This window comes from Larus michahellis, chromosome 9, assembly GCF_964199755.1.
Source record: "Larus michahellis chromosome 9, bLarMic1.1, whole genome shotgun sequence".
Classification (NCBI taxonomy): domain Eukaryota; kingdom Metazoa; phylum Chordata; class Aves; order Charadriiformes; family Laridae; genus Larus; species Larus michahellis.
Window position 1 is genome coordinate 20,430,322 of NC_133904.1, and position 27,342 is coordinate 20,457,663.

General features: G+C 36.8%; 1 protein-coding gene and 1 long non-coding RNA gene across 3 annotated transcripts; one reads left to right on the top strand and one right to left on the bottom strand.

Moving 5' to 3' along the window:
• Window positions 1-128: 128 nt before the first annotated feature.
• Window positions 129-27,266, bottom strand: NRG4 (neuregulin 4). Of its 2 annotated transcripts, none has more exons than XM_074601393.1 (7): window positions 27,147-27,266; window positions 26,804-26,947; window positions 21,202-21,267; window positions 17,034-17,127; window positions 9,523-9,672; window positions 4,753-4,832; window positions 129-4,657 (listed from the first exon to the last, which is right to left on the bottom strand). In XM_074601393.1, exons 3-7 carry the CDS (start codon window positions 21,209-21,211, stop codon window positions 4,641-4,643), a joined length of 351 nt encoding a protein of 116 aa, XP_074457494.1. In that variant the 5' UTR covers window positions 21,212-21,267; window positions 26,804-26,947; window positions 27,147-27,266; the 3' UTR covers window positions 129-4,640. The 2 variants fall into 2 exon arrangements, with proteins under 2 accessions (XP_074457494.1, XP_074457495.1); XM_074601394.1 differs by having other exon boundaries at window positions 27,118-27,233.
• On the top strand, window positions 4,623-15,667 carry LOC141748797 (uncharacterized). The gene is made up of 3 exons (XR_012589101.1): window positions 4,623-5,450; window positions 7,639-7,690; window positions 12,904-15,667. It is a non-coding gene; the product is annotated as an uncharacterized LOC141748797 (long non-coding RNA).
• Window positions 27,267-27,342: the final 76 nt, after the last annotated feature.

A 27,342-nucleotide genomic window follows, 5' to 3' on the forward strand; every position in this document is an offset into this window, starting at 1 on the left:
ATGTAGATTGAAATTACAGAGCCGTGTTAAAAAAAAATGCCACCAGTGGATGCTCAGCTACATTTTTACAGCCCATCACTTGCCTGTACAAAAGTTGGAGTCAAAATACCATTACGTTGAGAGGATAATTTGAAAACAGTCTCTTTTAATGTACGCTGAAAAACAATATTGAAATGTTACACAAACTGACATACAGATACATTTAAAAGTGTTAGAAATTTGTTCTAATTTGGGGGATGAAAACAGCAATTTTTTTTTTTGTTATTTCAGGTTTTACAGGTGCAGGCTCTGTTTACACACCCTTAGCTAGCTATAGAAATAATTCCTGGTGGAAGGTTTTGTGGACTATCAGTCCCAAACATGGAACTGAGTGGCAACCTGCCTATTGGTATTTCACAGAATTTGTATTTGGTACTTTGCAAATTTCTCTTTCACATTACATACAGATTATGTTGAACAGGTTACAGTCACAAGAAAATAAAGAACAGACTTTGGATAAGCACAAGCAGATAATTTTACATACAATAATGAAAAAGTTGTTGGGTTTTTTAAACATCTTTAGGCATGCACGGTTGGGGTTTTTTTTATTTGCTCATTTTCCCCCAAAGTGCAGGAAATACTGCAGTACTTTCTTGAAAGAAGCACTCTTTTCACTGATCTTAACCAAAGAAGTAAGTAATTTATGTCCAGATTTTCTTGATTATTTCATACAATCTGAGATACAGGAATATTCCATCTCTTCATTTAAGTATATAGACGTCAACAAAAGGCATTGTATCTGAGAGGGTTACAGTGAACATATGCATCCTGATAATCCAAGTGATATTGCCAAAGAATCATAACACAATTTAGTTCCATTTTTTTCCCCCGGAACTTATACAGATAAGTCTTCATTAATATCCCTGAGTTTGAGTATGGTCATGGTAAAAGTGAAAACTCTTACCCAAACTAACCCACAGTCTTTTCAGTTTTTACTGGAAATAGCTTGACGTCCTTTAAATCTGCAAGGATGCTAAATATCAAAGGAACATAATTGAGGGGGTTGGTTTGTTTTGTTTTTTAATGTAGAAGAGTTGGGTGTCCCATATTAAATCCATAACCACCTTTGGCTAAAGCTCTCCCTCTCCCTGGGCAGCCCCTTCTAGGTATATATCTCCCGATGCAGAATTTGCTGAACATGTAACAGGAATTTATAGCCTTTTAGGTAAGCTCACTACTTTCCCTTTCAGTTTGGTAGCTCCTAGTCAGCCCACTCGCAACAGAAAGCAATGGCACAGACACCATTTCTATTGTGGCAAGTTCTCTCCCCTATTTCTTCTCTGCTTCCCCTTTTCAAAGAACAGAGTCATATTATTGGAGCCCCTCTACTGCTCTTTAAAAATGCAGCGCCAGGAGGAAAATAAATTTTTTTAGTGCAGTAAATTGTGAAGGGGTTGCACAACATAGAAGGTGTCTTTAAAATGGGAAGTGCTACCAAATGGACTTCCCATTGGTTTTCCTGCTTAGTATTTAACAATATAAGTCAAAAGACTATGCAGCACAGAGAAATCTTCTTGTTTTCTTTGAACAGCCATTTCTCCTCCTTTCATTGTACTTTGCCCCAGCATTTGTTTGGGCTACTAATGAAAAAAACCTATATACTGAGTAACATATATAAGCACGTATAAACAACCTCTTATTTAGGTCTATAAAGAGATTTCCTGCTAATGGCTGGCATTTCGTTCTGCAAGTGATCAAAAGGTTTTTGCAAAGCATTATGAAGAGATCTTTACTGCAAGATTCTGGAAGGAAAACATGATCCTTAGGTATAAATGAATTTTTGCCGTAACACTATAATAATAACCATATTAGTGGAGGTTCCTAGTAAATTAGTCTTTTCCCCTTTTCTTCCTGCCATACCTTTCAGCTGGTGGAGGGGTAATTTTAAAGACCTGTGATCTTCTTTCATGAAAACAGGAGTCAAGCGGAGAAGAGAGACTTCATTACTTATCCCTGCATATACACATAATGCTTTTTTAGACGCCAGTGACTCCAACCACAAGATCTGATCCACTGGAACCAGTGTTTCCTTAGCTTTATTGCTCACAGGACCACTTGCTTAATTTTGTAAGCAAGCATTGCTAGAGTGTGTTGTACTACTTTATTAAATTATACATAATGTTGGCTACCCTGTACTTTCTGTGGCATTTGACCACCTTAAAATGAATTTGTAGCCTGATCTCATTCTGACCTGAACATCAAATTCACAAAGCTTGTGAATTGAAATAATTAATTTTAGAAGCTGAAATGTTCTCAGATGCAAGGGGTTTGAAGCACTGGGAATTGCTAATAGGATTTCCTTCAAAGATAACATTGTTTCATAAATCAACTTGTTTGCATTTAAATATGGTTTTAGTTTATTCGTCCTCACTTTTTGTACAAACTGTTTCCCTAATAATGCAAACAAGATTGGTAACAGTGAATAACTATTCCATGTCTGTCTAGAAAGCTGAGAGTGTTCTAAGAGTTTACAGAGTACAACGTCAGTCCATTTATTTCTTACATCTTCTAATTCTTGCCTGAATTTCCACTTAAGATGACCACAAGCCTTTTCCTTCTTCAATGAAAATAGTATACCAAACTTTAACGTTATTAAGTCTGAATGTCTCATGATTAATATATGGAAGTTATCTAAAAGCAGTGGTCCCTGACTTATTTTCACTGAGGCTATGCAAAGTACTTTAGGTAATACTGATTCTAATGTAGCTGTCAGTACTGCTACAAATGTCTTAAACTCTGTATTTAACAGCGGCATGTCCCTTTGTGATGAAAAATCACCTTTATCTTTCCTAGCCTTTAAAACAATATTATCAGCTTCCTTCAGAGTATCTGCTAAAGGTTTGAAGTCCAGAAAATAACACATAAGATCATTTAATGTGTGGAGAAAGTGATCTTTTAGTTTTTTATATGACTTGATTGGGAGTTTCTCTGGATCAGCTCCTCTATTTGATTTGGTGCCCTCAGATTCTCCCTTCAGATGCTGAGCTTTAACTGGGACTCTAACTTCTCTGATATGAATCCTCAGAAGGTAACGGTTTTTTCTGTTTTGTTTTCTAGTAGCTATTATAATACGGTTTTCTCTTCGACTTCTTACCTTATACACTGTAACAGCACGTCTTTTCTTCTCTGTCTTGCTGTACTTTTGTCTACATTGATGTAAAATACATGCTGTTTTTTCTAACACTAGAGTGTGTAGTAGACATCCTAGGAATAGAAGGTTGCTCAACGCTTTCTTTGCACCCACATTCTTATACACCACTAGATTTTTTATTTCAGAGATAAGAAATCTGCGTTCAGCATTTTCTCCCCTTTCAATTCCTGAAGTTTTCTCAATTAACTTTCTCTTCAATACAACCTTATACATCCCATATAATGAGCCGCTAGGTAATCTGCCATTATGGAAATGTATCTGATTTTTGCTGGTTTCAACCTCCAGTGCTAGAAATGAGTTCAAAAGAAAATTGTTCACTTCACATTTTCTATGCCTCTGACTAACGAGACAGTCTCTTTGTGTTGTCAAGGCAGAAAGAGAGACAGACCATGTCATTTGGCCTCTATTTGTCCAAGTAAAAGAATCCTGTGAGGAACCAGATAGTGATATATAATATATTGGTGTGATCAAGAAATGGTTAAGTGAATAAAACAAATACATTTTTAGAGAGGGCAGCACTTGTTCAGCCAAGACACCTGGCTGGATAATATTTTGTGTCAGGAATGGACCTGATGAATAAAATTCCCAACTTGTAGTATCTGAAATATCAACTGAAAAATTTATGGTAAGGTTTAAATATCCCTCAGTAGTGAGATTTTCAGAAGGCGGCAAGACAAAACTATCAAGGGAGGTGTCTTGCTTAATATTAGGGACGTATACCAAACAAAGGGTAAATACTCTGCCTAGTAAACTTCTTTTAACCATTACCAATCTCTTTTCTTAATCTTTTCATTTAATTTGAATTGAAATCTTGTGCCAGGAAGCTGACCAATACACTAGCAGTGATACCTTATCCTCATGTTGTCTTACATTAAAAAAAATATCAGTATTAGCTGGAGAAAGGTACTTTTTTGTTCCCTACATCTGGTAAGTGTAACAAGCCAAATTCTGTACATGTATCACAGGTATAAATTTTGAAATTATTGAAGCAAGACAGTCCTTAAGTCCTCTGGGGCAATACTGTGAAAAGGACAATCCTATAAAAAATTCAAAGTATTACCTCATGCTAAAACCCCTATGATTATCTCATATTCTCTGTGAAGTGAAGAAAAATTATTTCATAATTCCCATGCAGTAAAAGCCAAAATTATCTCATGCTTCTACCTGTGGATAACTGAAAACAGTAACTTGTCATGAAAAATCTCACAAAATTCAAACACAGATTATAGTGATTTTGGTATAATTTGATACACCTTTAAAAACACAGAAACTCTAGTAAGTGCAACTGATTCTCTGTGTCTTAGCTGCAGTCTTCTCCAACGCATAAGCAAGCCTCCTATTTCAGTCTACTTTCTTCTCTCATCTTGCTTACCACATCATCCTCTATCACCACTGTATTCTCAGGGTTCCTCTGCATGATGTTTTCCCACCATTCTTCCACTCTAATGCTTCACTCAGTTATTATTTCTGAAAAATAAACAAAACACGTGCTTTTAATTAAAGAAAACCTCCTCTCCTGCCTTCCTTATGGAGTGAAATCATTTAACGTTAAATGTACTCACTGTTGCAGCCATTGCTGGTTGTAGTCTCAACCAGGTTGGCACCACACTCTGAAGAACTTGTCCTTGGAATGGAAGCTTTCCTGACCAGAAGAAATAAAGAGATGACAAAGAGAAAAAAAAAACAACACACAGAATGAGAAAAAGTTATCAGAGAAAAGTTAATTGAATGATGCTTCCACTGAAAAAAGTTACATGGATTTTCTGCAATTACTTTCTAATTAATAGTCAACATTTTTAAGCAGCATGTATTTGAGGGAGAATACACATCAGAGGCAGAAACAGCACTCAGAACTACATGGCTTCTCTCCTGAAGTTAATGTTCCTGTTTGTCTGATTTCTGAGGTCTTTATTTAAGCAATTAGCAGATACCACAAAATAATTTAATTTATCATTAACTCTTTTAGCATTTGGAAGTTAAATATAAGTAATGCGATATTTTCCACTTTCTTGAGGAGAAACAGATCTTTTAAATAGAGCTTATCTCTCGCTATCTCTTTCCTTTTCTTTTAATAGTAATTAGACATCTGCTCTCTTGAGAAGAGTCATGAGTTATTCTCCTTTCTGTCCAGTTTGTGTCCTGTGGTGATCCAACTCCTCCACAAAGTCTGTTGTATTGGACAGCTTACATGGCTTTATTCCTAGACCCTGGTGTTTTGGCTGGCTGGGTTCCCGTTCATCTATATACACTTATCTTACAGGTAATCTGGCATTTCAACATGGACTTTTAATAAGTATCGAAATTAATTGCATATTTATTTTAGTTTTCCTTAGGGTTTTCTCTGTTCCTCTAAGCTGTGTGTGTGGCATTCAGGCCTCTACATTTTTTTAAATAAATGCTGGCTTACATGGAATCTATACTAATCAGCTACCTTTCTTATTCTTCTTCCAGTAACCCTTGTAGCAAAATACGCCATTTGTTACCTCAGTAACAATCTAATAGCAAGGATTTTTGCATACTTTCCTGTTTTCCCCAGGTCAAAACAGTAGGCTTTATCTACCATTTGTTGCCAGGGGGTGTGTGTATTTCTTTCCAGATAGAGAGCGGCTAGATCTGGATTTGCTCTGCCTTCATACATTCCTCTGCTAACAGGTTATGCAGCTCCTGAGCCTGAAGCCACACAGAGGCTTACTCCAATCCAAGACATTTTTTTCATTGTCAAATAGCAAATCACTCTCATAAAACCAGTTCTGATTTTATATATATATATATATGGGTACGTTTTACATCCCCAAAGTAAATATTTTACTACCTTTGCTAAAATACAATTGTTGGCATGATGCCATATCTTCTATGAATCCCAACAGTTAGAAATAGCAATAGTTTTATGTGCTGAGCTTTTATAAGAATGTAGTAAACAGAACTGAGCATGCCCTTTAACGATCAGGATTCCCCCTTTGACTGAGAGACGATGTTAATTACCTATGAAACAACACATTCCTGGCAAAAACTTGATAAAATAATGTAGGAAGCTCACGTACTGAACTGGTTTTCACATTAATTTTGGGTGTGGACAATACTGTTCTTATGAATTTCTACAACATGATATAAAATTGTTTTGCAGTACTCATCTTTGAAGAGACATAAAAGCATGGTCTTTGCAACAACATTCCTCATAATTTTTTCAGAAAGTAAATTAAAGCTACTCACTTTACTATCTAAATAATTATATTCTATCAACCTACACTAGCCTTTCCTCCAGCAGGTTCCAGCGACAGTGGGAGGTTTAACCTTAGAATACTGTTTATCTTTGACAGTTCTAAGCTGCCTTTTTTCATCACCAGTCCTTGACCGCTTCTCCCTCCTCCCTCCCTCCATTCTCTTCAGTTCCTTTCCTCTGTTCTGTTCTACTTTCCATCATTCTCAGCCGCTAGCCATTTCAAATACTGTTTGTTTCTTCATTATCTTTGATTCCCTCTCCTCTTCCTCCTTGTAGTTTGCTTTCCCAGACCATACCATGTTGATGAACCCTAGTGCATAATCAAATACAGCATGAAATCAGCTTAACAGCAGATTGTTGGCAGATTGGAAAAAATAAATCCTTGGTTGATAAAATTGTGATGATTCAGCTAAATATAAAGGGAGAATTATTTCCTACTGTTCACCCAGAGCTTTTATGGGTTACTTTTGCCATTACGTATGATTCGGTTTTATAAGCAGAGCAATGAAATCCCTTCTCTCCGCCCTTGTAGGCTGAATGGATTTTTTTGTAGGGAGCATTAAATGTACATGCACATGCCTGGTTCTGAAATCTTCCCCAAGCAGCCCGAAAGGAAGAAAACTTGGAAAGGACGGGGGTACAAGGGATAACAGGTATAAGAAAACAGAGCACCAATTTCCTAAATTCTAAAATATTTGATGCATAATTTTAGGAATTCAGTTTCTGTATCCTAAATTGCAATTAATATCTCCTCTTCTGCATCCCTCCAGATTGCATTAGAATCCTGCACTAGAGTCCTGTGCTGAAAAAGCCACAGAAATCCGTACTCCCACACAATATGGGGGGGAAGAACTCTCTGCTTTCTTATTTGGGATCAAACATATTTGTTAATGAAGTGTAGCAGTAGAAACTTGATAGCACAATGTTTCTCTTAGTATTTTAAATTCAATATATCCTGTCAAGAGGACAAGTCAAGGATGATGCAAACTCTCAGCTAACTGTTACAATTCCCAGTTCCACCATCTTCCAGAAGGTTATGATACATGTTTTAGATCAAATTTGTGGAAAAAAATTATAATAATGTTAATGAGAGCTCCTAGCAATAATCCTTGTTTATATAGCTGAAAAGAGGAAAGTAGATTAAAGTATCCACTTGACACTTCTCTTATATGTTGGTCACTTCAGTCAAGAAATAAGGACTTTTAGATGTAAAGTGTTTCTTTTATAGATGAATCTCTAGCAGAAGATGATTGTGCTACATCAGCCTCCGAAGTGTAAAGGTAAGTCAAAACAATTTTCAGACAGTTATGTTCTTTTCTGTATACTAAAGAAGTTGATCATGATTTTATGAGATTTCCCAAGCTAGTCTGGTATGTAAGATAGGTTCAAGGGCAACTATGTTAAGTCTGAGTTGCTGCCCTTGTTATTTTACTAATAAAGAGGCCCTACTAATTGTTCTGCCAGTTAAGTAAAGCCTGAGTAAATTGATTTCCTATAGAGAAATACGGTAGTTGAGGTTCATCTTCCAAATGTCTAATAAGGGACTTGCACAGACCTGTAATTGCAGTTATTCTAAGCTGCTGTACTTTGCAATGCAAGGCTCGGCTCTTTGACAGTAAAACTCAGTAGATTGTGTCTCCAGCCTTCCCCTAATTTTACTGTACGCCAGAGGAAAGGGATCTTTTAACAGGTTCTGAGTTCTGTGCTCTCTGAAGACTTTTTTTATCTTCTCAGAGACAAGCTTTACTTCTAAAGATATACTCTCCGAATGTCTATGAGACTTGAGTGATATTTTTCTTTAGCTAAAGCTGTATTCTATTCTAATAACTTCATAATAATCTGAAAACATTCTTTAGCTAACAACTGCTGTGGCATTCCACTGCTAAAATAGGATTAATTTGACTAAAATGACTAAGGTGGGGGGTATCCTCTACAACAAGTTTATTTTTTTATACAAACTCTGTTTTATCAAATGCTCTCTATCTCTTCTAAATATATTCAGCTATGGGAAAAACTGGCACTCAGTGGGTTTCCATGACAGCAGCTGAGGTAAAGCTAGACCAGCTATTCCAAAGGTCGCTCACTGAAAGGCACTGATCAGAGAGGCTGATTTGGCAACGTGATTCTGGGAGAGCAAAGAACAGAACTGCAAGAACTCTAGGTTATAACCAAGGAGAAACGCAATATAGGAGTAACAGGAAGAGGCTGCAAGTCTGTGATGGCTAAGAATTACAGGGGCTAGTAAGTTGCCTCATAAAGGCGTAAATACATATTACAGTATATGACAAAAGGAACTCTTACAAAAAGTGCTGTACTGTAAAAACAAAAGGGGACACAGGAGGTTGACTTGCGTACATAAATGCAGAGAGTAAGTGAAGACTAAGTTTGTTTGGGTTTGGTGTAAGTGTACTGATATTTGTACAGTATCAAATAGTTGACTTAATCCCAGTAACTGCTTATGTATTTTCATTCAAAGGCCTAATATGCCTAAAATCTACTAAAACCAAACCTGCAGCACTTGCTGTCTAGCACTGACTTTTTCATGCTACTCAAACATGAATCATCCTGGATAAATGAGTTAGCCCTCTGATTTGTTCTAGATGTTAGTTAGTTAGCTAGTTAATAAAAATCCACCTGGGATTATTCTTGAATTTGATTCTTTCCTTAGTTTTCCTTTTTAAACCAGGAGCTGTAAAGGAATTGGGAGCTAATGGCACCGGTTGGTTTAGCTGCCAATTCGATGCAGTGGCAGAGTTTCTCATTCCTAAGTACTTTGGAAATTTGCTTCTACTTCTCAGCCTTTGGACAACATAAGGGTTGACTAATGTTTTAAAATGTTAGCATTAACTCTAGGTAGACTGTAAAATCTCTCAGAAATAGGTGTACCACATGTATTTTTTTTTACAAAGCAATTATAAGTAATAGCTTAGAAAAGACATTGAGTAAAATATTACAAGCAACAAGTTGAAACATCCACATTAATTATGCTGAATAACCATACAAACCTTATGGATAATTCATTACATACTTTTACATTCAAATAATTAGTACATGATTACCAGAAGAAATTTCTACTTGATTAAACAGCTTCAGCACTCTGAAGCACTTTTACCTGCAAAGGAAGTAGAATGCTCCAATTACAAGAACTCCTAGAAGAAGAAGTGAAGCCAAGAAAGCTGCAAACAGGTCACCTTTTGCTTGGGACTTGATGCTGGGCAGCAAAACTTCCTCACAACGGGCTCCTGTGTAATTCTCAATACACCTGGGAAACCGAGTTTTATTCACATTAGATGGTAACTTGTTATCTCATATGAAAAGCACAAAGGCTTCTTCTGGTTTTAAGTGGTGACAGAACTTGTTATGGCATAATTCAAGGTTTATATTTGCTTCACAGCAAGTTTTCTTATGGAATTTCCACTCTCCTTGTATTTCTGGAACAAAGGGAATTGGGCATGCTGGGCATCAAGTTTAAATTCTGATCCATACTGCTTTCATGTATTAAACCATATCTTTCTTAATACATTCATTGGATTACCAATATACCTCACAATGGTGTACTTTGCAGTTAAATCTGCCTCCTCCACTGGCATATTTAATTTATTAAATCCACCTCTTTAGTGTTAACTGTATCATCCAACTGGTTCTCACACAGTAGTAATGCTTTCTGTTCCCCCTTTCAGGGAACTTTCTAGCTTGCTTTGTTGAAGAGCTAGGACTGTCAGCTAAATACAACAAGGAAATGGGAACCCACTGACACACGGTACAACTTAAATGGCAAAAGTAATTTATGCAGTGTAATAATTCATGCCAGAACATGTTACATGCTTGGTGAAGGACCCTCTTTTGGAGAGACCTAGCTAAAAGTCTTCTCTACTATGTTTGTTTTATGTGTTGAGCTTCTGAAAACAACTTCTGAACAAAGGATTAAAACGAATATGGTATTTTACTATGGTAAATTGGTATGATATTTTATTAAAAATAAATAAAATGAATGGTTTAGTAATTCACATTGACTCAAAAACAGATAGGTTGAAGCTAAACTAATCTTCATTTGTCTTACATTTTGCACTTACTCTGCTAAGTTTTCTTAAGGAATTTATTGCATTACAGAAAATTGAAAGCACTTCATTCAATAACTATATTCTGCATGTATCTTTTACGTATGCAAATTCGCTTCTCTCTACTTGTATTACTAAAGATCTTGCTCCTTCTTGCTATTTCTGGCACTGAAGTCATAATAATCTGTGACATAAGCAATTTCAGGCTCCAGCTGAGAAAAATGGGTTGAACTTGGTAACATACTTGAAGTTCTGAACTGCCATTGGCAGCTGCAAGGTATAATTTCAGATGAGGGATAAGAAGGCGGAGTGGGGAGGAACTGCCAAAAAGGGAAGATGTCTGGCATATCTAAATAAGACAAATGGATCACTGTGAGCATACCACCATGCATGCTTAATATGACTCCCAGCACCGCTGTCTGGAGATTACGGACCACTATTTCAGTACTACTGGTCTAAACTGTCGCACAAAGAATTACTACCTTTCTTTTAATTCTTTGCTTTTGGAAATAAAATGGAAGATTTAGACACTAGGAAAAAAGATTCAATTATCATCATATATTAAAGCTGTGCAATTGATCAAACAGCAACCTTTTACTAAGGACAATTTGAGACTTTTCAAAGTGACTGTGTTTGACTGCTGGGAGAAGGAAGGGTAGGCAGACTGCTCTGATTGCTTGAGATAATGTTCCAGATATTTACTGTAAGTATAGTGGCATTTCAGTGCCCTATTTCTGAAATACTGTAGAATACTTTAAGAATAGAAGTGTAGTTTGAGTAGGGCATTGTTCTCTAGCAAGTGAGAGAGAAATGCTTTGGAGAGCTGAATAGAGTAACAGGGATAGAAAATGGAATATAAAATTCACAGACGTATTCTTGAATACCAATGAAAACTGGAGAATAATGCAAGGCTAAAATGATACAGGAAGAAAAAATAAATAGGTTTTGGCATCAAACTAAGGCTCATGGAAAAGTTCTAGAGAATGAGTGTAAAGGGAGTAAGTCAGTAGCCTAAAGAGAAAAATGAAGCAGGAGGAAGAAAAGACAGTCCTAGCACTGAAGAGAGTTGCATATAGGATTAGAGAACTGTTGTGAGGTAGAAAATACTGTCATATAACCTAAAAATTATGGAGGTTTTCACAGAAACAGGAAAATTGAGATAAGGTATCTTTTGGTTACATTCAAAGAAACAAAATGATAGCTAATGTAACCCTACCAACAGGCTCTGCTGCAGTTAAGGCATTTCTGAAAATCCAAATGTTCAAATATTGGCTTGCACAAGCTTTTATGAAGTCATCAGTGCTGATGTACAAACAGGTGAAGGCCTATGTTAAATATAGAAGCAACTGATGCTTTAAAACAACCAAGAGAAGAAAAGGTTTCTGCTGTAAGTCCTTTCCTAAAATCGGTGGGCAAGAAACTAAGCAGACTTCAGTAATTAGCAGCGGAACTCACTCAGAAGATCTACTTATCCTGTTGCATTAGCAGAGCTCTAATAATTTCAGTGGAGTTACATACACAGTGACTGCAAGCAAGACAGCACAGCAGTTTCTAACACGCATGTGGGCTATGAATGTAATCCAGACTGACGGTATCTATTTAGTGACTCCTACAGATAGTCAGTCTTATTGTACACAGCCTTAAAAGTCAGTAGCAACTCAGAGTTTATCTTGCTTGTAATGGATGCCTAAAAGTAGAGCACAAGTTAAACATGACACACTTGCAAATGTTAATGTGGCAGGCAACTGTGCTTCTGCGCTTGAATGAATGAGCGCAAAAGACAGAGAAGCCTGCTTCTAGGCTGTAGTAAGAGGGAGTTACACTAATTAAGCCTTGTGGTCACTAGGCCAGGTGTTGCTGATGCACATCATCTGCATGCTGTTAGCCTGCTGTTTTAGCACATGCTGTCTGTTGGCTTTAAATGGTCCTACTATGTAGCATTCCAAAGTTGATTTTTAAAATGAGAAAAAAGGTCTTTCCTCCTCTAAGAAATTAGAATTTCCAGTTCAATCAGAGTTGAAAGACAACAGCCTTCAAATGTTTGCAAAAAAGCTGTGAGACTAGAATCTCCCATTTTCATCTAGCATCCAGATTTCTCCTTTCCTAGATGCCTGCACACGCATGCACACACGCCCACACCTCTTGTCAGCTGAGAAGAGCCAGCCTCAACTGTTGTATATAAACTTACTATAGGAGCTATGCTGGAGACAAAACACTAACATATGTAAAGAAACCCACATAATCTTTCAACATAGGATATTAATCAAAACTACCTATATCAGCATCAATACAAGGTGGAAGGAAATAGACTGCATTGGATAAGATGTCAGGAGATGACCAGTGGGTCCACAATTATATCGGTCCTTTACAATGCTTAAAATATAAGAGTAACAGCTCGCCAATAACACAAGGCATTTCTGCCGTCTCCTTTGCAGATGCAGTTCAGGAGACAGTGCAAGTGATCTACTGCCTGTCTGATTTAGGTAAGAAGGTAAGGTTTCTTTCTCTTCCAGACTCGAAGGTGGGCGTTGTAAGCATGTATCTGACAGACTTTAAAAATGGAGGTAGGATTTGAGTCAAATATGCCCACAGACTCCTATTGCTTAGTATTATACTGTAAGAGTCTTGACTTTCGTTTTCCTTTAGTCTTCCTTTAGTCAGGAAAAACCTGAATGCTTCTTGGTATAAAAATTACATGCATGTAAATACAAAGCTCAAAGCAGAAAAAGACAGATGAAAAATTATCTGCTTGTTAATGCAATTCAGATTACATGGCTGATATCTTCAAAATAACCATAATCTTTAGTCTGTAGTAGGCTCCTAAAAGTTGTCCTAATCCATACACTCTAAGGGCAACTAGTAAGTATGAAAAAGAATTTAAAGCCAAAGCAAACAGGCAATGACAAAGTTAATTGGAAGCCCTAACAGCTTTTTAAAAAGTTTTGTGCTCAAGAGGCATTACTGTTACACTGTAGATGTATTCATATACATAGAAAGTAAAATGAAACTCATGCTGCTGCTGCAGAGGAGTTGAAAAATGGGTTATTTTCCAATAGAGCTCCCTTTGCTATGTGTTTATTTGGCAAGCTTTACCATATCTGGTAATGATACTAATTCTGATCACTAATACCTTTCAAACAGTAAGGTAATATTGCATTTTATATTTTATGTCCCATTAAAAATAAATCTTTATTATTGACTTTTTTTTTGGCTATCCTTTGGTGTGTATTCTAACTTTTGTTCCTACCTTTCAAGCTAAAAGCAGAATTGAAAAACACTAATTGGACACTTTGTTTTCAGAAGAGCCCGGGGTATGCAAAAGTATAGTTTTGGAGGCAGAAAAAGAAGAAAAGCCCAGATGGGTGGGAAGCCCTTAACTGGCAACTCGCAGTGTGTATATTCTGAAGGTTTAAGGCACGGCGAGTATATCACTCATGAGAACATTTGAAAAAGAGAATGAAGGACCCATCTCAGAGAAAGAGCCAGACAAGGATGGAGTATACAGAAAGTGATAGAGGGAATTTGCATGGGATTTATTGGCTTAGTATAGGAAAGATGGAGGAGAGATTGGATTAGGGTAGGAGCAAAGAAAGGAGAAAGTGGAGATATTCTTTACCCATACATGGGTATTTCAGGGCGGAGATTTCTAAAGTCTGCCTCTGTCCCTTGCAGTACTTGGCCTGAACGTGCTGCCCTCCGCAGAACACGATCCCTTCCTCAAAAGGAGAGCATGACTATAAATTGCTGTGTGTACTGCCCTGGGAAGGGGAGGAGCTGTGTTTGGGTGGTCTTATGCCATCTGTATTTTGCCTGAAATACAGAAGGAAGGCTCTCAGAAATCTGCCATGTGTAAGACAAAATGGAAATACCAGAGCTTCCCCTCAGACAACAACATCTCAACTTAATTCTGCACTGCTGTGCATCAGGTGCTGAGGCAAACAGCTTTCAGCCTCATGTTTTGTGATACACCTGGGGCAGCTGCTTTTCCATCCTTCTCCATTCTGCTGCATGTTTATTTAGTACATTTGAGCATTCCTGGGTCTGAAGCTTATCTTCCTTATGGTGACAGGTGCGCCTTTTGCTGCTGAGAACATTAACTCATTGTTAGGAAAGGCATGAGGGAAGACGGCAGCTGAGCAACTTCATGTTTTAACACACATCAGCTGTTTTTAAAATCTGCTAATGTTGCACAGGGGAGGGGGGCCAACTAATGTTTTGTTTCTATTAAATCTCTACCTTGTGTATATGTATCAATTTCTGAAATAGTAAAAATAACTGAAATTCCAAAAGTAAACAGTGGCTCTTAATTTGTTAGCATGCTACAAAATGTGTATTTCTAAGGAATGATGCAATTTTCCTAGTTACATTGTGAAATTACTTCCAATGATGTTGCATCAGGTAATCTGGATTAACAGTGTTTAGCACAACACATTTGTGTAAATAAATAGCATGTCAAGGCAAATGTGTTTTAATGCTTTTTTTCAGTTTGTCAGTCTGTTCTTGCTCCATTTTGAATCAATGCTGTACTAATGATCATTCATCCTTTGATTCTAAAAACTGATACAGTTTTTCTGTTCGTGGGAGCTGATCTGAGAACACTTGGAAGCTTCAGGTGGGATTTGGCAGAAACCTGTATCAAAAAAACTTTGTGCAACTGTATGATGACGCCAATCTTTAAGTTCCAAAGCACCAAATATTTTTCTGAATTCCGCTGAATAGTGATGCATTTTTTCTGTTGTTTCTATTCACATCACTGCTGATTACTAAGATATCTGTGTGTAAACAAAACCTTTCTCATCTATAATTAGCCTTCTCTGACTGATTAAGGAACATGCTTAGAATAAGGACATGCTTAAATAGAACACTTCTATTTAAACGCATATAACTTTGTAATCAACCACTAGATACAGAAGAAAAATAGTTGATAATTTAAATGCAATAAGATTGCCTGAGTATAACAGAAATGCTCTTAAGATGTTACTTTTCTGCTTCAGCAGATTATAAAATCCTCTAGTACCTGAATTACAAATTACTTCATTTGGAGCCCTTTTAAAGTGGAAATTATCTATGCTGACTAGATTGTGCTCCTGAATATTCCTGTTCTGAATATTTGTTACTTCATGTTTACATTTATTGCATCAAATACACCTTCCTCATTACACAGTCTAGCAATAGTTGAGAGGGTGCTTCTGATGCTGTGTAGTCTAACCATTTTTTTTTCACTTAAGTATTTTAATATTAATAATATGGAATTCCTTCCAGGAAAAAAACCAAACATGTATTTCAGTGTGGTTTACTTTTTATGTGTGTAGTATTTATTTTACGTCACATAAGCTTGCAAGGTTTAGCAGTTAGAATAAATCATCATCATACGGCATTTCTGAGCTTTACACTCACTTCTGGATACAATTCATTGTATGACATTGGACAATATGCTTAAGGACAGTGATATGCTGTGTATATTTACCATAAAATTGCCTCTTCTCGTCTGCTAGATAAGTTTACATGCTTGAGTTTAAATGTTTAAATTGAACTGTCCCAAACAAAAGAAAGAATTACTTTAATTAGGCTTCTCATAAGAGATTTTGTTTCCTTCTTCAACTGTTTCATCCAGTTATCATTAGTTATAGCTCAAGATTGAAGAGGGAGCTGAAGTTGCCATGGAAGAAAAAAAGGTAATATCCTTAAGTGTATGTAATAGGTGTCTGAACACCTATTATTATGTTAAGTAATTTAATTAAATTAACCAGGATTTATTTTGATGAACGATAACTCAGAATTAGTAAATGCAGAACCGTGAAAAATTAGAATTTAGTTTAGCATCTTCATATGTCTTGGTAAATGAGAAAATAAAAGGAAAGGGCTATCTTTATGCAGGAAATATATCCACACGCAAAATTAGGAAGTGCTACTTTTCCGGTGTGCTACATGGGCTTCAAAAAGAAGAATAGCCCCATAAATGAATGATGTAAGAAGTATCTCTATTTGCTGCCTTGATGTTTCTTTATCAAGTAGTCTTTGGCTGTCACTATAAAGCTGCCCTTTGAGTATTTCACTGAGATTCAGAGAACACAGTAACTCTTGAATTACATTCTTTTTTCCCCTTAAAAATTATATTCCTCTTTGTGCCTCCTCATTTTGTTTGGGTCAGGCCATTTTATGTTATAAGAATTTTTGCAATATAATTCACCTGGAAGGAAAACTGGGAAGGTACATTGCCTTTCTGAATGCCTTCCCCACAGTCTGTACTCCATGAGGCAAAGGGTATTTTGTTCGTTTCTGTGTTGTAATGAGGGGAGAAAATATGGCATACGTAAATGAGTACTGTTGCACCTGTCAAACAAGTATACGCCAAGTATACACGTTCATTTTTCTCATATTGTCATGTCTCTGCAAGCTAGGTAAGTAATCTAAGCATGAATTACTGAATTTGCAACAGCCATAGGTAATAGGTATTTTCTTTTACGTAATGTTTTAACAGTAATTTCTTAAAGAAGCAAAATGGAGAAAGTCTTTAGACAGTTACTGTCCGATACTTAAAGACATAAACTTTAGTTTCACTGACCTGCAGAATGGACTGGATACAGTAGGAATCATATAACAAATCCCTCCATTTAGACAAAAAGATCCATAACTGGTGCCACAGAGTTCTTCATGATCTTAAAGAACAAAACAAACACAGAGAAAAATAGAGACTTCTGTATTTTTATCAATAAAAGAACATCTCAATTATACTTTTTTCCTTAAAAAAAACCCCAAACCACACCAAAACAAACCACCCCACACAAACAAAACCACCCTATGAACAAATAAGGTATCAGTCTTGCCTTCCAGGCCAGCAACATATAGCGCTATCTATCTTGCAGAATTGTCTCATGTAACAATATGCAAAAAGATGACAAATTTATCACCATATCAGATGGTGAAGCACCTAAATTATATGAATAAATGCAAAATTCTCTTGTGGTGAGAGGAACTTTTAAATTCTTTGTTACTTCATTTGCCTTTCATGACCACAAACCGTACTGAGAACAGCGACCCTCATGATGACCTCTATGAAGTCTGGCTTGTCCTGTCCCCATGGCACAAACTATCTTTAGCTTAACTAGCTTCTGTGAGAGAATGGGAGGCAGCACAGGTAAACCCAGAATAGTCTCAGGTGTGGACCAGGACATTCTGAGACTGCTTCAGGCTGTATTAAGAGCTGAATTATAGCGCAGTTGGACACCACCAAGTTTTCCCACCCCAATTTTTAACAACCGGTGGAGAAGCTCGCCTATGAAGCGGCACTTAAGTAGAAGACTGCCTGTTGCAATGTAATTTCCACAGATCTCAAAAAGGCTTTTTTCTAACTCAGTAGGCTTCCTCTATGAATTGTTAGTATTTTAAACACAATTAGGCATTCTAATAAAACCTCAAGTACAGGATACTAATGTTGGCACTCATAGTAGCAGTTGTCCATTTTATACTTAAATAGAATATCTAACTGTACCATTTCACTCTTTTTGAAAGCAGTCTAAATTTGGAAGTTGGCTGCATATATTTACGATATATTTAATGCATCAGTAACTCATTTTATATATGTATTTATAAATGTATTTTTCAATCTTATGAAACCACAATAGCTCAATCAAAAGAAAAATAGAGCAGTCTCCTGACATCACAAGCATGAGAATCATGTGTCACCTCACACTTTAGGTGTTGTTTTTGCTGTTATTTCTCCCAGAAGTTCTGAAAATAAGAATTCTGCTGTCTCATTATTTATGTGTAGAAGACATTTTCTAAACGAAATATAGTGTTGTGTAAGAGGAATCATGATTTTAATTTCTTATTTGTTCTTCAGGAAAAAGAGTTGGGGTTCCTCTTTATTCCTGCAGAAAAAAAGGAACTGTGGCCACAAGACCTTCTACCCTAGAGGGAGGTTTGTATATACAGCTTTGTATGTAAGATGAACCTGACTTTTCTAAGAGTAGCAGAAAAGCTTAGCTGCTCCTAACCCTGTGCAACAAAAACATTGTGCATCCTGCCACCCTCTAGACCATCTCTAGTAATTTCACTCTTTCATCTTTTCATACATTCTTCCATTTCTCTGATGGCGTATTGACTTAGGAGTGTGAGTAAAGTCCTTGTATTATTTTAAGACGATGGCAGTTATATTACAGAGCTCAAGAGGACTTCAGTTTCATGTTATCAAAGTGCTAGCATCCAAATGGGAACTGGACCTTTTTGCATGTGTGCAGGTAAATTAGGGAGCTGGAGGAGGAGGGAAGTAAGGCTGGAAAGACTGTTCATGTTTGACTTTGTTTCATTGGCTCAGGATGTGGAATAACAGAAATGTGTGTTCTGTCCTACCTTGTTAGAGGTTAAATGGAAATTTATTTTGACTCTGAAGGTTTCTGTGCTTGTCTACTGGCAATTCATTTACTGCAAGTTCACTATTAGAAGACTTTTAAAATTATTTCCCATGGATAACAGTATAATTGCAATAGGAATAAAATGGTAACAGAAAAAAGCAAGCAGGTTTTTAAACAAGAAGTATAAATTATTTTATTTTAGTCTATTCAAATGTAACAGTGGAACTTCTGTGACAGTGTAATTAATTTGAAGGCTACATCATCCTTAAATGAAGAGAGGATATTGAATACATGAACAGTGTAACAGGGTGTCTATACAATTATAAGAATCAAGAGAGAAAAAGCAAAACTCTCAACTTCAACCTGCTCTCAACTCTATTAAGCCTCTGAGGGAGTTAAGTGTTGTTGAAATTCTACCAGATGGAAAAGTGAGATGATAGAAGGTAGGACCTTCTAGAAAGGTCCTAGAATAGAAAAATCCCTTCAGACAGCTCGTGGAAAGCCTTCAAAGAAATTCTCATGAGAATTAATGAGAACTTGTTAACCTCCTTAAAATCCTGCCTTATGGTCCTATGTCTTTTCTTCATCTTTATGCAGAAATAGGCCTGTCTCACACTGGCACAGTGGTAGAGTACTGAAGAAAACTAAATGCCTCAAGTCATTCAGGTCTCAGAACATTTGGGAGAATGATTCTCTCACTGCTACGGTGTGATCCGTGTATCAAGGACCAGCTCTGCAGCCCAACTAAACATTTCTGTTCTGGCAAAATACCTCAGGCACTCTGTCTCAGGCCTACTAGAAAAAAGTGAAAGAGGTGGAGAGAGAGAACAAAAAGTGCCTAGGAAGCCTTCGAAACCTTTTTGATTGTAATTACAGACACTTTCTCTATAGGCTATTTCTTTCTAGAGCTAGACTTCTTTCCAGTGCTAAGGGGAAAATGGTAACCTTAATTTTACCACTAATAAGATATTTGAAGAAACCTCTTGACCATGTAGATCAGGTGCCCCATCTTCCATCCAATTGTGCTTTTCATTAATTCTATTTTGTGTATTAATACTTTGCCACTACTTATTGAAAGTACCAGAGTAATGCAGTATAAAGTAGATGACAGAATTATGAAAGAGAATAAAAGAAAATTCAGGATGCTCTAACACTAAAAAAAACAAGTTATTAATTACTAGTAGTAGCGGGTTTTGCTACAATACAAAAATTTACTTACTTTACTGAAACGCAGTCGTTTGGATCAAATTTGAAAGCTACAGCTCCGTATTTATATGCAGGAAAGTAGGAAAGCAACATTTATCCGTTTAAATTTATAGTCAATGATGCAAAAGAGTATACTGGAGAATCAGAAGGTGTTCAATACAAGCCAAAACCCAATTACATTAGCATCGGTGAACATGTTATGATTTTTCATGAGGTAAGTCAATACAGTATATTAATCTAAAAATGCAAATTGTATGCTTTGAAAGTCAAATGGATACTACATTCAGACTACCATCATCAAGACAGAAAAGTTTACCAAGTCAAGTGACAACAGGCAATTAAAAAAAATACAAAAGATTTAGCTTTTCAATTAATACAACTGTAGAAATTCTATCAAAATATGTTCTACACAAAATATATATATATATATGTATTTTGATATGTCCTTCCATGTGAGAGATTAAAGGAAGAGAAGTAGGGCACAAAAGTAACTTTTAAAAGAAGTCAGGTTTTGGTGAGAGGAGAAGCGAACAGGAATGAAACAAGACATTCTAACGCTAGACTGTGAGTACTTAAAACTGGCAGAGGTAACAGCAGCCTCTAAATACAGTAATTCTCAATTATTCTTTTTGAGGACATGCACAAAAACCTGTCCCTAAACTATCTTGTCTGTTTGCATTTAAACTTTTGTAACCTGACTGTCCTATCTATTAAAAAGAAAAACAAATAAAGGCTCAACACCACCTTAACCCCCAAAGAACCAAGCCAGCCTTGATAATCCACATGTTGACTCGGCTGTCTTGCCTGGTCCAAGGCTAAAATACTACAGACTGTCTAATCGTGAAGTCTGCTAAAAGGAAAAAGGGAAGGGGGAGGAGTGGGAAATTTTGACAGAAGATAAAGGGGCTGAGGCATGTTTCCTCACTTATAAGCAACTTTGGACTGTATGCTAATCAATCACAAAATGTGAAATATTAGGACTGATCAAAGCAAACATCTCCTTAAGAGAACTTGTACCACTGACTAGTGAGCTCTAGTTTGCTGACTAGTAAGTGAAGACAGCCCTACGGAGCAGTTGTGACAATCCCAATGGCAGGGGTCAAATCAATGCAATTTTAATGAACTCTAATTATACATGTATACACATCCAAGTAAAGACTTGGAAGAAATTACCTGTTCGCATATTATTCCGACAACAATTTTTATTCTTGATCAGAGGCTATTCTTCTAAAACAGCACCTAAAGACAAACATGTAAATTTAGCATGTCATTTTTAATCCCAGTGACTTTTTTCCCTGAAGAAATAGCTATTGGAATGCATCTTTCAGTGTTGCTGCTAAGACATCTGTTGTACTTTGACAGTAATACACTGTTATATGTAAGTTCCATTACTTCACAGTTAATGGCAAACATTCAAGTGTACTGTCAAGTTCAGTGAACTCCTAAGGGCAGTACTACAGAGTAAAACCAAATTCACACTAAACAAGTTTAAACAATGAATACTTTCTTCAAACTGCCATGCTTACTCAGAATTGTAATACCCGATGCTTTTAGGCAATCTAAGTTCTTGTTTCTGGCTAGCAAATTAAATTGATAGTTGTACCTTGAAAGTCAGTGTATACAATTGAACCAGTCCTCGGTCTGATAATTACTCAGTCAGGTAAGATCGTGGTGGTGGAATTCTTGCATTTCACAAACAAGAATTTCCTAATTTGTCATTTCTCAGAATGTGTGTGTTTCACTTGAGTGTTTCTCATGTCTCGATGTCAAGTGAAATTAGTAACATAGGCCATGAATTTAGCAGAACTCAGCAAGGTCAAGACTTGTACAATTATTTTTTAAATATGGAATAGAAACTCTGCCTGGACAGAAACCAATCTTCACTTGACATTGCTAAAAAGAAACTTATTCTGTAGACATGCCAATTCTATAAACATCAAACATTGCTATACTCTGTTTTCTTGTAAGGTATTGTCAAGTTTTATTGTACCAAATAGGTTACTGAACAAGCCTAACATGATGGATCTGATTTTTTAATGTTTGCTCTTTTTTTCTTAATTATACTTTAATGTGTACATAAAGCAAATATTTAAGCAAGCTGCCCTATATTGGAGAAAGACTTTTTCCCATTAAATGATCAAATAAAACAAATTACCAACTTTACCAGAAATAACTGCCTGTTTTTAAACTTCAGCTTTTAGTACTAGAAAGGCAACTTTCTGTAGAGGCCTATTTCGAAAGGGATAGTGTGTTTGTACTTACTGTATAAGCAGACAGTTCTGTTTTTCATGAGACCTCAAATGGCTTCTCTGGCTCTTTAAGTCCCGTCCATACAAGAAGATCTGAAATGGCAGTTCCCTGTGATACTGGGCTGTAACAGCAGGGTCCCCACCCAAAGGCTGTCCTCTTGGGCTGTCTCACAGATATGCAACTTTGCTTTGTGTACACAACCAAGTACAATTAACATAGCATGTGGCACAAAGAAACAAACCAACATGATTCACTTCAGAACTAGAATCCTGGTTTTAAAAGAAATAAATCATCCTGGAGATATGGTTATTTTTAGCAGTCAAGATCTAGATTCTGTATGTGCTGTTACAAAGGCTTCAAATTTATGTATAGTGCAATGTGGGTGAGGTTACAACAAAGACAAACATGCATACAGAGGCCAAGTACAGAATAGGGTAACACCCCGTTATGCTCACAGAATTGCTTGCATATTTTTCTAGGACTACCAGTACTACAATTTATAGCCAAATTCAAAACATTCCCGTAATGTAGTATATATAAATTGCATCATAAAAATACAATATGCAGCAGTCAAAAATCTGATTTAAATTTGTATTTTATTGGAGGAAGCAGTCCTTTTAAATTTACTTCCCCTGTTCTCAGAATGTCCTGCAAAATTGTACAATATCCAATAGCTCTCCTAACAGAAAATATAAATAGGATATATAACATAAATTTCAGAGTAGCTTTTTCAGATTTAATTAGGATATGGGTCCTCAAACAGACAAAATAACTTGATTTTGCTATTGCAAAAAGGTGATCTCTCTTCTTCTTCCTCTTATTGTTGGTATCCATCTCACTATCTCTCTGGTGATGGTACTGGTATAAGTTGAACCTTTTCAGGAGATGCTTAAATCCAGTGATCCAGCAGAAAATTCCTTGGAGGAAGCTGACAGTTTTCCACTGCATCAGTGTGTTAAATGGATGCGCTATGCACCTCATCAGCTGTTTGGACTAGGACTAATTGTTACACATACTACAAACTGTTTATAAGATGACTGCAGAGAACAAGAGAGTTTGAAGAACGCAATGGGACTACTAATTGTTTAATTTTCAAATTTTGTTGCCTGCATATTCAAGGAAACAGGGTGTGGCAAAGGAAGGGGGTGAAAATACTTCCTAAACAATCCAAGAGGATGTATGTGTCTATGGATAATTCTATTCTTTAAGTTCCAATAATAAGTATCACAAGTTGGGTCTAAAGATCACTTTCAAAGGAGATGTTGCTGACAGCATTCACAGTTGTGGCTTTTTTTTTTAAGACTGAAAATTAAATCATTAGTTAGTAGTGTATTTTTATGTAAATGTTTTTCTCTGGGGTGTTTGTTGCATTCTGAACAGAAGTTCAAGTATGTGTGTCCTAAAAAAAGTAAGCTGGACTCTCTATCTCGTTAGAAAAGCAAGCTGATATATCGTAAAAGAAATGAAACGCTATAGCAGAAATTGTTGCTAAACTCGATTCTAACTTGCTTACATCTATCCGTGCACTGAACTGGTACTTGAAACACAAAAAATCATTTGTGCATCTACCTAACACTTTCCAAACTCAATGTCTTCTTTTAAGACACAGCTGTAGCCTCTGCTCGCAGAAACTAAGAATGCAATTCTATGAATGCTCAAATGTTTATCTTGCATGCACCTTGGGAGTTTGTGAAAGACTACTTTGTGTATCAAGTTAAAGTATTTTAATCTGAAATTTAAAACACAGCCTGTTTTGCTCTGTGCCAGCTTGTTAAAAAAACTTCAGATCAGTTCTACCCTTTTCCCCACATCTTTGTCATCTAAACTCATATCAGTAATAATACATTGTGTGAAAGACTAGACTTTATACATTAAAGTTAGGTCAAAGACTAGACTTTATACATTAAAGTTAGGTCACCTGTGTATACTGATATATACTGATACTATTTCAGCCCTTTCACTTACTTGAAAGTCCTGTGTATCTTTATTTTCATAGTATGAATCTGTTAACAAGGGCTTCAGTTTAGGAAGGGATTTAAAGCACATGTTTAGAGTTAACCATATCCTAAATCACTAAGTTTAAAGCACGTTCAAGCACTTTGCTGAATGAATCATGAACTGATTGTGTATGCGTCGCACTGAATGCTGCAAATATGATGGAAACACTGGGTTACTATTCTGTAGCAGAGAAACCACAGATAAAAGTCAGCCACACAAGACAATTCATACAGCCTCATGCTTCTTGGGCACTAAAACAGTAGGGGAAAGAATATAGTTATATAGTTTTTTCTTTTTTTGGGAACTGCTATTGGATTTATGGGCAAATTGAGGACTCGGACACAAAACTGCAATGGGTTCAGCTCTTTACCAAAAATCTGGCCATACTGGAAGCTGGCTGGAACAAGTCTTTTGAACTCATTAGACTTGTCTTTAAATGAACCTGTGTGCTTTAATCCTCATATATTTAAAACAGAATCCTTATTGCCACTTATTTTTGTGTACTTTTAATGGCTAACTATTCTAAGCATGTGTGAGATGCAGTATCCCCAAAAGATGATAACCGTAAGTCTTAATGAGCACAGGCAGATAAAAAGAAAGCACTGAATAATGATTTGGGGTTTGTTTTATGGTTCTTTGCTATCCAAACATTCTTAAAATTAATCTCTATACAAACTCTCCCTGAAATTAAAGATCATTCCAGTCACATGGCTATTTCAAATATATACTGTTTGTTCATTTAGATTAAGTTGCACTTTACAGCTGTCTTCACAAATGGGATTTTACTGCATTATGTATTCTTTTTTAAAATCCAAAAGAGGTAAAATCTCATTCTGTCCCAATACTGAGTTCAAATATTTGTGTCCTGAAAACAACGAAGGGGAAAAAGATTTTCAAAGTTGCACTCTCTGCAGTGCAACTTTATAATTAAACATAAATTTCCTTCTGAGATGTGTCCTTGATATCTATCAAGCAGTTAGTAGTCTATGCCTCTTATTTTCTCCAAGAGCCAGGGAACAGTACCGAAGTCTTGTTAAAAGGAATCTGTTTATTTTCTTATCTACGTGATAACTTCTAATACCCTTACCATATGAAGCTCATAACTGATTTTAGCACAGAAAATCATCAGGCGTCAGAAAAAAATCCATCAAACCGCCTGAAACAAATGGAAATTCAAGATGAGATACTACAACAAATTTGTATAAGGACAATGCGTTACCCAAATTTACTCACTGAAAGTTTCTTTTAAGATGGGACAGCCACATCGTCAAGGAACTCTAACAAAAGATAGAAGCAAAGGCAGATGCCAAATAGCTCACAAGTCTCAACATGCTTGTGATTAACGGGTGAGTTTTTTGACTACAGTTGTTCAAAATTCTTTCCATTACAGTTTTCTGAAATGGCACCAAAGACTGAGTCCTCTCGTCTTAGGAATGCCTACAGCAAAACTTTAAGTTTACATTTTGATTTTATCCACTGAAGTACGTCTAGGATTAGTTATATACTAAAACAGCTGGTAAAACTGTTGTCAAGACATTGAAATCACAATTTGAGACATCACAGTAAATTTAAGGGAAAACTTTCCATTCCTAAAATTTCTTAAGTAGTTTGCAACCAACTGCAAATTCCCATCTGAAACCCCAGTTTTACTGTACGAGATATTAATACAGAAGTTGGCAAAGCTACCTTTCAATTGAGGCTTCTGTCAAATGTAACTACTGTAATTGTACTACCTGTTCGTAACTTTGAGATAGAGATTCCAGTCTCGAGCTTGTGAGTCCTTATGTGGGGGGAGTTGTTAAATTTCAGAAGATGCTTGCATTAAAAAAACATTATCAAGCTTGGAAAAAAACACCCCACAATGCTATTCTTTCATTCTGTGTGTTTACTGATTTCTTCTCTGGCCCTTTCACTCCCAGGTTTCATCCCTAAAGTCTCTTAAGAAATCAACTGAAGTGTAATACAACTTAAAGGTTCTCACTGCATAATCAATTTTTTTCCATATCTCAGTGGTGAATATAGTGTCCATCAGAATGTCAGCTCTCAAATGTCAGTAATCTCAGATCCCAAAATCAGAACTCAAAAAATCCATATTATATACTGGCATACAAGAAGACAGTTTAGCACATGGACATTTAATAAAATAGACCAGTATTGTGTAAGTAATTTTGAGATATTAAAAAATATGTACCATAAGAGTTTAGATATTTACTTTTACATGGTGGTCATTGGGAACCTAATGTAACTAGTCTTCATAATACTGATTTTGATTTTTTAAACTGAACATCATCCAGGCAGCAAGAACTGATTGCTGCCAACACCAATTGATCAGTAATAACTGATTGCTGCCAATTCCACAGCAGCCCAGCATACAGGAGAGAACTGTTAAAACTTGAATTTCAATCTTTTTTTTGGTTTTATTTTGTCCATTTAGAGCACGTTCTTAACCTTGGGGGATTTTTACTCCCTTTTTTTGTGCATTTAATTTTGCATTGAGTCAATTTGTTCTACTTAAACCACAGCTTACCACAGCAAATGGGTATTCTTAACTCTGCTGGTGTAATCTTTCTCAGACATGCACAGGACAATCTGCTGAATCAACGTAATCTCTAATCTGCATCGTGTAATCTTGCAGCTGCTCTCTCCGTACGCACTTATGTAATCCTGTGGTCTATAAAAACACAGCAAAACACAAAAAGAACAGGCGGAAACTTTTATGAATAACGTTGTCAAAGCCCCGGCACGCCTCACAGGGCGGCCGCCCCCACAGAAACCAGCCCCCGCCGCCCCCGGGCTGCAGCGGCCCCTCACAGCGGCCCCCCCCCCCACCCCTCCGCTCACCCCGCAGCCCCTCACAGCGGGGCTCCCACCTGCCCGCCCTGTCCCGACGGGTCGGCGATCGCGACACGGCTGCTCCTGCCGTGAGAGGACCCGGCGGCGGGGGCGGGGCCTCTGCCGGGGACCCGCCCCCGGCGCGGCCCCGCCCTCTCGCTCCTCACCTTCCCCAGCCCGTAGTACTACGGCGCCCGCCGTTCGCCGCCCCTATTGGCTCGGCGGCGCCCACGT